The 12,263-nt window shown below is 39.5% G+C and overlaps 1 protein-coding gene across 3 annotated transcripts in view; it reads left to right on the top strand.

Moving 5' to 3' along the window:
• Nucleotides 1–12,263, top strand: part of Ndf (Nucleosome-destabilizing factor) — a 58,729-nt gene that overhangs the window by 44,692 nt on the left and 1,774 nt on the right. For 2 of the 3 annotated variants that reach the window (XM_089711215.1, XM_089711217.1), the window contains exons 8-11: nucleotides 6,347–6,457; nucleotides 7,325–7,468; nucleotides 8,136–8,262; nucleotides 8,894–9,073. In XM_089711215.1, the coding sequence (XP_089567341.1) occupies nucleotides 6,347–6,457; nucleotides 7,325–7,468; nucleotides 8,136–8,262; nucleotides 8,894–9,073 (562 nt within the window). The remainder of the gene's footprint in view (nucleotides 1–6,346; nucleotides 6,458–7,324; nucleotides 7,469–8,135; nucleotides 8,263–8,893; nucleotides 9,074–12,263) is intronic. The other variant, XM_089711216.1, reaches the window with a different exon arrangement.

Raw genomic sequence — 12,263 nt, forward strand, 5'->3', positions numbered from 1 at the left:
TTAGATTGCTAACGTTTCACGGCCCACTTAGCAAGCTTCGGTCCGACCTTATTCTATTGCATGGAAATAAGTGAACAATTACTTATCAATTAGTATTCACGGTTTTGTGGCCAAAGGCCATTTCATTGTCAATTTAGGTAACGAGCAAAACAATAGTAATTTAATGAATAAAACTGCTCTGCGAATAGATTTATTCAAACCATTGTCACTTGATGCTGTTGTGCTGACGGCATATTCTAAATCTGTTTATGAATTTAGTTATAAAAGTGAACATACATGCTCATTTTCATTCATATATAAATGCATACCCTGAGGCCTGAAAACATTGTACTTTTTTATTTGTAGTGTTTTTAAAAGCTATATGATTTTTGAGAAATTTTCTTCCATTTTTGCGTTGGAGAAGCATGCAAAGAACATGTTAAAGAACTTTTTCAATACCCAACAACAGTTCTTAATGTGTAGATATGAAGTTTTTGTAATCACTTTAATAAAACTGTTTTGGGTTAGAGAAGAACGATATTTCTGTGTATACATTTTTTTCGGACTCACATAAATTAAGAAGTTAATCCATCAAAGTGTTGTTTTGATGAATACGTATTTGGACAGAGCGCAATAGCAGTGTTATTATTGTTTTATATATTCGCAAATTCGGCTATTTTCTTCTCTCATATTCCGATTGAACAGTTAACTAGGTATAGGTAAAAAACGTCGTAGGTCTCTACACTCGAGGCGCACAGATTCTAGGCATCGCCTATCGGACAAAGCGGTTCGGATCGTCATTCTTTATTCGAACCGGGGACTGGAACATGCTTCCTGAATCTGTGTTCCCCGATGAGTACAATTTGGAGGTCTTCAAGAGGAGAGTGAACAGGTACATTCTAGGGAAGCGCGCTCCATCTTAGGCCACATCTCAGCTTACCATCAGGCGAGATTTTGGCCAAGCGCTTCCCTATTGTACAATAAAAAAAAAAAAAAACTCCAGTCTAGACGATTTTACGTACCGTCTGCAACTGACATTACGCTTCGAATTAAGCGCCTTAGAATTCTCCCCAGTCTACTGGACAAATTCCATTCCCTCCCTGAGTTGAGATGTAAAAATAAAGCTATAAATCATAATAAAGATATCCTATACCTATATCTTACTGGACGTGGTCAACTAAACTCTAAAGATAGACATAGAAACCGGCATTATTGCGGATGTTGTAATAAACATCGGCCAATGTTTTTGCTTCCTAGTTATCAGATACGTCTTTCCCGGTCAGTTTATGAATGTCCTAGACCGGGAGATACTGACACAAAATTTCGAGTCATTTGTAACAGGATGGCGGTTCTACAGGGGTCTTAGTACGCAATGACAAAAAGAAAAACGATGGCGTGAACGCTGGTACCGGTGGCTTAGTCGCGTGGGCGTTAGTCGAACTCGTCGGAAAATAGCGAAAGTCAAACGATTTGTAACAGTATGGCACTTATTTTTCCTGTAAGTTTGAGGATCAACAAATATAAATACAAAATTTCAAAGATCTATGTGTTGGAAATCTTCACTTATATAAATTAATAATAAATTAAGTTTTCAAGTATGACAGCACTTTTTCCCCCTACTAGAAGTATGGCAAATATAATAATGGTCACATTTTATCAAATACTCTCCAAAAATCCAAATGCAATACTGGTACAAAAAGTTTGGCGAAATAAAAATTTTTTGCAGATTTTCGGCGGTATGGCGACCATTTGGAATCGTCCGAAAAGTATGGCATGGCGATTTTCGTAAATGGCTGCACGACGATAGTTACCTGTGCAAAAGTTAGCCTGGTACAAATGGTTGAATGATTGTTTTATTTAAATCAACACATTCGCGTCGGTATGGCGGGTTGTAAGTCACACCGGAAAAGTATGGCATGACACTACCGCCTACTACTTTTTTATGGGCTATCGGTAAATTCTAAAATTTTTGTGTTACAAATCGTTTGACTTTCGCTATTTTTCCGACGAGTTCGACAAACGCCCACGCGACTAAGCCACCGGTACCAGCGTTCACACCATCATTTTTCTTTTTGTCATTGCGTACTAAGACCCCTGTAGAACCGCCATCCTTGTTACAAATGACTCGAAATTTTGTGTCAGTATCTCCCGGTCTATATCCCTTTTCATGTTATGTCGCGGAAAAAACTGTCACTGTTTTTGTCATATTAACCTCTATCTAAAGAAGTTTCTTAATCTTACTATATCTTTTCGACGACACTTATCATTTTTTATAACATGCAGAATTTAACGGTGTAAAGATGTTTAAGTACAATATTGCACTGCAGTTTGCTAAATGGAAAGTTGTTTTTAAATGTACAGTCTTGCATTGTAGCGCGAAAATTATTCTATTGATTATATTCCAAAATAATTAGCTTTAACCCAGATGTTACTGAAACAATTTTTGTTATCATATTAAGGTGAAATTTACATATTGTGTCCATATTGCAAAAAGTTTAACTGGAAAAATAGTATAAAAATTTTATCTATCGTGGAAATCTCGGAAAATGGTGTCCGTTTAAAAGGACGGTAGTAATATGTACTACTAAGTAGGTAGACTATGATATTAAAATGACAACATACATTTCACATATTTTTATGTAGCAATATGAAAGTTTTCAAAACATAATTTAGAATGCAAGGTTCCATTACATTTAGGACAATAGAAATTGGCTTTCTTGTGACATTCTATACACCGAAGCTGCTTGTCTCTGTACCTAATGATGTGATCTTTTCCATCAAATCCAGAGGTTTCACGGAAACTCTAGCACCTTTACGTTCCTCATTCTTATATGTTTCGAGCAGAGCAGTTCCAACACTTCTACGAATGTGGAGATAATCATAATGGCCCCCTTTTACTTATATATTTGCCAAGAATTATGTACTGCCATATCTAGTCCATGACAAGTCAAAGAAAAATACCACTTCTTGCCTCTGATAGATGTCTTGTACAAACCGATGCTCTGGTCGGATCTGTCCACCCCTCCCATCCCATTTTCTCGTACTTTTTTTACGACATGTATATTTTTCTTCTGTTGTTGTGAAAATCTCTTTACCGTAGACACAGGCTGGATCGTATCAACGTTTGATGCAACAGTCACTACACTGTTATCATTCCATTTGCAAAATAAATTTGTTCTGCTCTGGTCGATTGATGCTTGAATGTACCTCGTGGTGTCTTTTTCAATTCTCAAAGGCAGCAGGCAAAGGGCATTTCGCGACGCGATTTTCCCGTACTGTGCCAGTAGCCTTTATTCCTCGTACTCGAAGTTCATCAATGAGATGAATGGACGTAAAAAAGTTGTTAAAAAATAAATGGAATGCAGCTTTGCCCTATATTTGTCGCAGTACATCGACATACTGTAATACAACGCTTGCACCCAATCCCAGAGGCATTTGGTATTTGTGTTGATTACCAACATCATTCGATTGTTCTTGGTATGGATCACACCAAACTCTGCAACCTAACCGTGTCGCTCCCACCCAAAATTCATACCCCCATCTTATTGGTTTCCCTCTTATGAATTGCTTGCATGGATGGCCGCCATAGTAGAGCACCATGGCTTCGCCGATGCTGTGATGCTCTTCAAAGAGTGCATGCGCAAAAAAGTACTCTGTAGTAGTACATATTACTACTGGCCTTTTAAAAGAACGGCAATTAAAACTGCATAAATATCACAAATAAAATGTAATCTAATAGTAGGTAATATATATTTCTGATAAAACACGTTTCAAATTACGTGTATTTAAAATAAATCAAATAATTTGTTGTAATTTATTGATAATACATTTAACTTGATTTATCAATGGAAAATGACTGAAATTCTAAAATAATTTAAAAATATACCACTGTTATAAAACGACACAACACTTTAATTTTCCAATTCCTACAACCGTGAGGTTTCAAACGAATATAAACATTTTTTTCAAAAATGCCCTCATTGTTAATAACAATTTTATTTATGGTGCGTCCTTTTAAAAGAACGATAGTAACAACTGGGTTAACCACGCGTTGTTATGTTAAGTACGATAATAATTATTTCCAATTTTCTGTTACACAATAATATGAAAGCCAAAGTATAATGCGGAATGCCACTAAATGCTGAATACATTTACATGTAACTAATGTAATGTTACTGAATACATTTTATGTTTCCATAATTAAGGTGTTATTTTAACACGTATCGCAAAAATACGTCATTATTTACCTTTAAACAACTGGCATTGAATATTTATATACGCTTTCGGGTTTTAATGACGACTTTTTAAATGTTTAAAGTAGCTTCCTGCTTTATTATTAAAATTGAAAGCTTCCAGGGAGCTATCAAAGGTATTAAGGGTCGGGGGATAGACGGTCGACAATTACTGACCTACTTGGGTGTTTTATTATTAATCCATTCGGTTACTCTGTACCTTTTATTGTAAAGATATTGAATTTTCTTGTTTATGAGTATAGTTACTGTTCGTATTAGTTCAGTATTGTCGAGACAGATGATTAGGAAATGATTTGCGTGAAGTATCTAATTATAACCTTTGTAAATTGTCGTATTTGACTACTAAACACATGTAATTTAACACTAATATAACCGAGGACACGTGGAGCATACGCAACGTGATAGCCTTATCGGTTGCAATATGTTTATACATATCTCATGGCAAATGTATCGAATCTCGGAGTTTTGCGAGATGAAATAGATACCTACTATTAAATTAGCAGAAAGACTGTCCAAACATTGAGTCACCTTCGCAGTCGCCAGACGTCGATGGTTCAATACTTAACGATCGGCTGTGACATAAATATTTATATCTAGAGGTATAGGAATAGCTTCCTGAATGGATCTCTTTGAACTTGCCATTTGAAGGTCACGGGATACGTGCGATAACAGCGAAGTTTTGACAGAATTACATAAGGAAATATGGTAGGTAGATGGAAATAATTTGGACAAGTTTGCTTTCCTTTTAGGGTAATGCAGTTTCTTTGCTGTTCTTTTGAGATATTAGGTACCATATAGCATTAAGGGTGGTTTTAGGTTTTTAATGTCCTGAATAAAGTCATAATATGGGTAAAATTATGTTAATTCTGTAAGTATTACCTTCCTTCCTTGTTTACGGTCTTTCTTTATTTCCAAATGGGGAAAACATGAAACGAAAGCTGCGAATTGTAATACTATAAATATACTTGTATGAAAGTTGTAATTGGGAATTCAGAGTCAATATCAAATGATGCATGCATTTTAGTCGTCGTAAATTAATAATTTACATCACAAGTGCATCGTTGTATTATGGGTATGACCTTTTGTCCTTCTAAAAATATACTGCAACAATAACATTGTCCATTGAACATTTAAGACGACATTTTTCTAATTGATGATGATGTCTAAGAATTTGTATTAAAAAAGCAGTCGTATAATCCTTTGTTTTGAGCCAAAAAACTATTATTGCATTATACAACAGACCGGCACCGAGACAAACATACTTTCGCTTTTATATATCCTACTATATTACTTAAGGCATTTACAGTTAACACATATGACCTAACCGCAATCAAAGCAGGCGTAGTCTTGTCCATATAATTATGATTTACGAGCGTGGTTTCCCGTTACAAATAAAAGCGTGATAAAAAGTCAAGTCATTGTCGAGCATATCAGCTGTTACGAATCGCACAACGATTTGTGCCATGATAACATTGACCATTTTTACCAAAATTCTGTAGGAACTACTTCCGGAATACCGCATGTTGATACTGAGATGTAACGACAAAACGGTTTCCAACTGTCGGCGTGTCGTATGCATATGACTCGGAATTCAGTATAGGCGAGTGCACCGTGTTCAATTGTGCGTGACTCGTGTGTGGCGGGAAAGAGCCGTTATCAAAATGGCCGCGCACGGTGCGGGCGGTCGTTGACGCGGGGAGCGTTCGCGTGGCTTGCTATCGATTCGTCTAGGACTGTAAACGCGTGACGCCATCTGTCGCAACTATTAGTGAAGTTGTTTTGTCGAGGCTGCGATAGATGGCACTGTAATTAAATCGACAATAATGCTTAAATGTAAATTTTCTACATTTTTTTTAAATTCTCAATTTTTTTTTAAGCAGAATATTTATAAACTCTTTTATAAAATGCTCTGGATTTTAATTAACGTTAATTGGGATTATTATATCAATTAGATGAAATAGTATAATGCATCCTGATTTTCATAACAAAATTACAATTAATGACCGCCCTTCAATTGACCAGTAATATCATCAATTATACATCTTTAGTGAGTAATTAACGATACATAATCCGAATCTTGAAACATGATTAATGGTAATATCTTTTACTTCCAGTGCAAAGACTTCGAGAAGGTTGGTGCGACGATAGCGGTGACGCCGTGCGATGTGGTGGAGGAGGCTGATATCACCTTCTCGTGCGTAGCAGACCCTCAGGCGGCTAAGGAGGTAATCCAAAAAAGAGTCCTTAATAATCTATGAAACTTTCACATAGTTGGTAGTTTCAGTTTGCTTTACAGTAAATACTTAATAGAAAGAAGATAATAGAATATTAAATATAAAAAATCTAAAATTAATCTATGATATAGGATGAGGTGGATGGTAGTTACTCTACTGAAAACAATTATTATAAATAAAAGATGTTAGTAATATGTCATGCAAAAAACAATCATTAATCTTAAATATCAGATTATCAAAATTAGCCTCGGCATCCTAAAATATACCACATTAGAAAGTGAGGCATATCCTTGATACAGATATAATTGCCCAATTAACTGAACTCAAGGTGTCTGTTGTTATTACAATATTTCTTTTTTAATTCACATCATATAGGTTATAAGTAACTCATCTCTGATTGCCTTAGTCAAGAAATGTAAATAATGGACACTATACAAGTATACACACATTAAAAACACTATAATAAATAAACTGTGCATCTGTTAAATATATTCATATTGTATTAAATGCTTGACACACGTTATTTATTACTCAACTAAAAAGAAGCTAGTTTAGTAGTTCCATCTGCTCGTCTTCCTGTAACGAAGACATCTTACACTTCTATCTGCAAAAGTTTAATAACAAAAAAATGTTGTGTGGTTTTATGAAACCACGGTAAAAGTGAAACTGTTCGAACGGTTCCGAACACTGCTTTGTGTAGCGCATGTCGCGTGACGGTCGGCTGCCGAGTAGGTATACCTACTCGGCAGCCGGGCAGCCGCGATACACGCGACATGCGCTACACAGACCAACAAGTTTGAGACGATGTAATAAAAGTTTCACTTTAAAAATTGTATCTAAAACATAATTTTTTCAAAGATGGTGTTCGGCAACTGTGGCGTGCTACACTGTCCAACGCTAGAAGGCAAGGGTTACGTGGAGATGACGTCCATAGATGCGGACACGTCGCACGATATCGTTGAGGCGATCAGCGGCAAGGGAGGACGGTATTTGGAGGCGCAGGTTAGTTGTGGTAGAAAATAGTTCGATATGGATGATAAAACAGCAGCTTTATAGCAGGAGTTTGTATAAAGCTGCTGTTGTATTAGAGTTTTGTGGGCTAAAATCGGGACAGTTTCGAAGTTTGTCTTGATAATAACTAAAAAAATGTTTTAGAATTAATGATAAACGATAATAAATTGTGGTATATGAATCATACTTTAGCAGTTAGTAATACATCAATATGTTCATGTTAATTAATATCTAAAAACTCAAATATTTAATCAAAAGAGTCTTCAAAATGCCTCATTTGTTTTGTCTATTTAAATATTGTATTGTTTTATGTGTCTAAAGTGATCGGCAACCGTGCTGCTTTATATATATACTAGCTTTCCGCCCGCGGCTTCGCCCGCGCAGTCAAACAAAAACCCGCATAGTTCCCGTTCCCGTGGGATTTCCGTGATAAAACCTATCCTATGTCCCGGGGTAAAAAGTAGCCTATTTTCTTTCTCGGGTATCAAAATATCTCTATACCAAATTTCATGCAAATTGGTTCAGTAGTTAAGGCGTGATTGAGTAACAGACAGACAGACAGAGTTACTTTTGAATTTATAATATTAGTATGGATTTTTTGGTTAATTGTCATTTGTCAGTAAAATTTGTAATAATAATACAATTGTTGTATTTCCAGATCCAAGGCTCAAAGACGCAAGCGGAAGAGGGTACACTGATAATCCTGGCGGCGGGCGACCGCACGCTGTTCGACGACTGCCAGTCGTGCTTCAAGGCGATGAGCAAGAACTCGTTTTACCTTGGTAGTAGTGCATTTGTCCGATTTTTTTGTGTGCTAGTTGAGATAAAACAATGTGTTTTTGTGATATTTTTAATTCTATAGCATTATAATGCTTTATTAATAAACATTTTTAGAGAATATAAAAAAAAAAAATCGATAACGAAAATACTAACCCAATCATGCCCTGTCAATAGTTATAAACTGATATACAGTTCTACAGCTTTCATAGATTACGTACGTACGTTTACGGTTTAATTTTGTTTTATAAAAATGACGCAAAAGTTTAAAGAAACTATAAAATATAATAATGGAACTAAATGCGAACCCTGTGGTACCCCATATTAAGTTATGCGTTGTAATTTAGTTTTTACTTTTTATCAATTGATACTTCTTAGTTAACATTCATAACACTATGCAATGAGCAACCAGTAATATTATACGACTCATTGTTTTTATATTATTTTTTCAATTTTGTGCATTACAAGATCATGGTAGACGATATCGAATGGTTCGTCAAATTCAGAGCACATAGTTGTGGCCGTAAATTCAATCAGGAGGGCTATTTTTATGTGTAACGCAAGAAACCATCTGTTTTGTTGCTTTTAGTGAGTAAATTATTAAATATAAAAGGATAATGAACCGCACCCCATTCCCAGGCGACATCGGCAACGCGTCGAAGATGAACTCGGTGCTGCAGGTGGTGGGCGGCGTGTCGCTGGCCGCGCTGGCCGAGGGGCTGGCGCTGGCGGACCGCGCGGGGCTGAGCCAGGCCGACCTGCTCGACGTGCTGGCGCTCACGCCGCTCGCCTCGCCGCACCTCATACTGAAGGGCCGCGGTGAGTCTGTGCACCAGCCCCGAGTGCTTTAGCTGTGAATGGTGTAGCTACAGGTGTGGGTGGTGTAGCTGCGAGTGCTGTAGCTGCGGGTGGTGTAACTGCAGGTGCTGCTATAGCTGCAAGTTCTATAGCTGTAAGTTTGACAGCTGCAGGCGCTGCTATATCTGCAAGTTCTATAGCTGTAAGTTTGACAGCTGCAGACGCTGCTGTAGCTGTAAGTTCTACAGCTGCAGGCGCTGCTATAGCTGCAAGTTCTATAGCTGTAAGTTCGACAGCTGCAGGCGCTGCTATATCTGCAAGTTCGACAGCTGCAGGCGCTGCTATATCTGCAAGTTCTATAGCTGTAAGTTTGACAGCTGCAGACGCTGCTGTAGCTGTAAGTTCTACAGCTGCAGGCGCTGCTATAGCTGCAAGTTCTATAGCTGTAAGTTCGACAGCTGCAGGCGCTGCTATATCTGCAAGTTCGACAGCTGCAGGCGCTGCTATATCTGCAAGTTCTATAGCTGCGCGTTCTACAGCTGCAGACACTGCTGTAGCTGCAAGTTCTACAGCTGCAGGCGCTGCTATAGCTGCAAGTTCTACAGCTGCAGGCGCTGCTATAGCTTTAAATTCTACAGCTGCAAGTTCTACAGCTGCAGGCGCTGCTATAGCTTTAAATTCTACAGCTGCAAGTTCTATAGCTGCAGGCGCTGCTATAGCTTTCAATTCTACAGCTGCAAGTTCTACAGCTGCAGGTGTTGCTATAGCTGCAAGTTCTACAGCTGTAGACACTGCTGTAGCTGCAAGTTCTATAGCTGCACGTTCTACAGCTGCAGACACTGCTGTAGCTGCAAGTTCTATAGCCGCACGTTCTACAGCTGCAGACACTGCTGTAGCTGCAAGTTATATAGATGCAAGCTCTACAGCTGCAGGCGCTGCTATAGCTGCAAGTTATATAGTTGCAAGCTCTACAGCTGCAGGTGCTGCTATAGCTGCAAGTTATATAGCTGCAAGCTCAACAGCTGCAGGCGCTGCTATAGCTGCAAGTTCTATTGCTGCAAGTTCTACAGCTGCAGGTGCTGCTATAGCCGCAAGTTCTACAGCTGCAGGTGCTGCTATAGCCGCAAGTTATATAGCTGCAAGCTCTACAGCTGCAGGTGCTGCTATAGCTGCAAGTTATATAGCTGCAAGCTCTACAGCTGCAGGCGCTGCTATAGCTGCAAGTTATATAGCTGCAATTTCTTCAGCTGCAGGTGCTGCTATAGATGCAAGCTCTACAGCTTCAGGTGCTGCTATAGATACAATTTCTTCAGCTGCAGGTGCTGCTATAGCTGCAAGCTCTACAGCTGCAGGTGCTGCTATAGCTGCAAGTTATATAGCTGCAATTTCTTCAGCTGCAGGCGCTGCTATAGCTGCAAGTTATATAGCTGCAAGCTCTACAGCTGCAAGTGCTGCTATAGCTGCAAGTTCTATTGCTGCAAGTTCTACAGCTGCAGGTGCTGCTATAGCCGCAAGTTCTACAGCTGCAGGTGCTGCTATAGCCGCAAGTTATATAGCTGCAAGCTCTACAGCTGCAGGTGCTGCTATAGCTGCAAGTTATATAGCTGCAAGCTCTACAGCTGCAGGCGCTGCTATAGCTGCAAGTTATATAGCTGCAAGCTCTACAGCTGCAGGTGCTGCTATAGCCGCAAGTTCTACAGCTGCAGGTGCTGCTATAGCCGCAAGTTATATAGCTGCAAGCTCTACAGCTGCAGGTGCTGCTATAGCCGCAAGTTCTACAGCTGCAGGTGCTGCTATAGCCGCAAGTTATATAGCTGCAAGCTCTACAGCTGCAGGTGCTGCTATAGCCGCAAGTTCTACAGCTGCAGGTGCTGCTATAGCCGCAAGTTATATAGCTGCAAGCTCTACAGCTGCAGGTGCTGCTATAGCCGCAAGTTCTACAGCTGCAGGTGCTGCTATAGCCGCAAGTTATATAGCTATAAGCTCTACAGCTGCAGGTGCTGCTATAGCCGCAAGTTCTACAGCTGCAGGTGCTGCTATAGCCGCAAGTTATATAGCTGCAAGCTCTACAGCTGCAGGTGCTGCTATAGCTGCAAGTTATATAGCTGCAAGCTCTACAGCTGCAGGTGCTGCTATAGCCGCAAGTTATATAGCTGCAAGCTCTACAGCTGCAGGTGCTGCTATAGCCGCAAGTTCTACAGCTGCAGGTGCTGCTATAGCCGCAAGTTATATAGCTGCAAGCTCTACAGCTGCAGGTGCTGCTATAGCCGCAAGTTCTACAGCTGCAGGTGCTGCTATAGCCGCAAGTTATATAGCTGCAAGCTCTACAGCTGCAGGTGCTGCTATAGCCGCAAGTTCTACAGCTGCAGGTGCTGCTATAGCCGCAAGTTATATAGCTGCAAGCTCTACAGCTGCAGGTGCTGCTATAGCCGCAAGTTCTACAGCTGCAGGTGCTGCTATAGCCGCAAGTTATATAGCTGCAAGCTCTACAGCTGCAGGTGCTGCTATAGCTGCAAGTTATATAGCTGCAAGCTCTACAGCTGCAGGTGCTGCTATAGCCGCAAGTTCTACAGCTGCAGGTGCTGCTATAGCCGCAAGTTATATAGCTGCAAGCTCTACAGCTGCAGGTGCTGCTATAGCCGCAAGTTCTACAGCTGCAGGTGCTGCTATAGCCGCAAGTTCTATTGCTGCAAGTTCTACAGCTGCAGGTGCTGCTATAGCCGCAAGTTCTACAGCTGCAGGTGCTGCTATAGCCGCAAGTTCTATTGCTGCAAGTTCTACAGCTGCAGGTGCTGCTATAGCCGCAAGTTCTATTGCTGTAAGTTTTACAGCTGCAGGCGCTGCTATAGCTGCAAGTTTTTAACTGCAGGCGCTATTGTACCTCCATTACTTAATGAACATTACAATTACGTTTTTTAACTTGTAATTTATGCTATTTATATTTGCGTAATATGTTGTAACTAATAAAAACTAAATTACGAAAAATTTTGTATTCGAATATCCTTGTGTAACAATTGCATATAATATACTAGCTATCCGCCCGCGGCTTCGCCCGCGTTTTCAAAGAAAAACCCGTTCCCGTGGGATTTCCGGGATAAAACCTATCCTATGTGTTAATTCAAGTTACCCTCTATATTTGTGCTTAATTTCATTATAATCGGTTCAGTAGTATTTGCGTGAAAGAGTAACAAACATCCATACATACAAACTT

Source organism: Colias philodice, chromosome 26 (genome assembly GCF_061535455.1).
Source record: "Colias philodice isolate Cphi_HAF_F1 chromosome 26, ilColPhil1 Martin Lab GWU primary, whole genome shotgun sequence".
Lineage (NCBI taxonomy): Eukaryota > Metazoa > Arthropoda > Insecta > Lepidoptera > Pieridae > Colias > Colias philodice.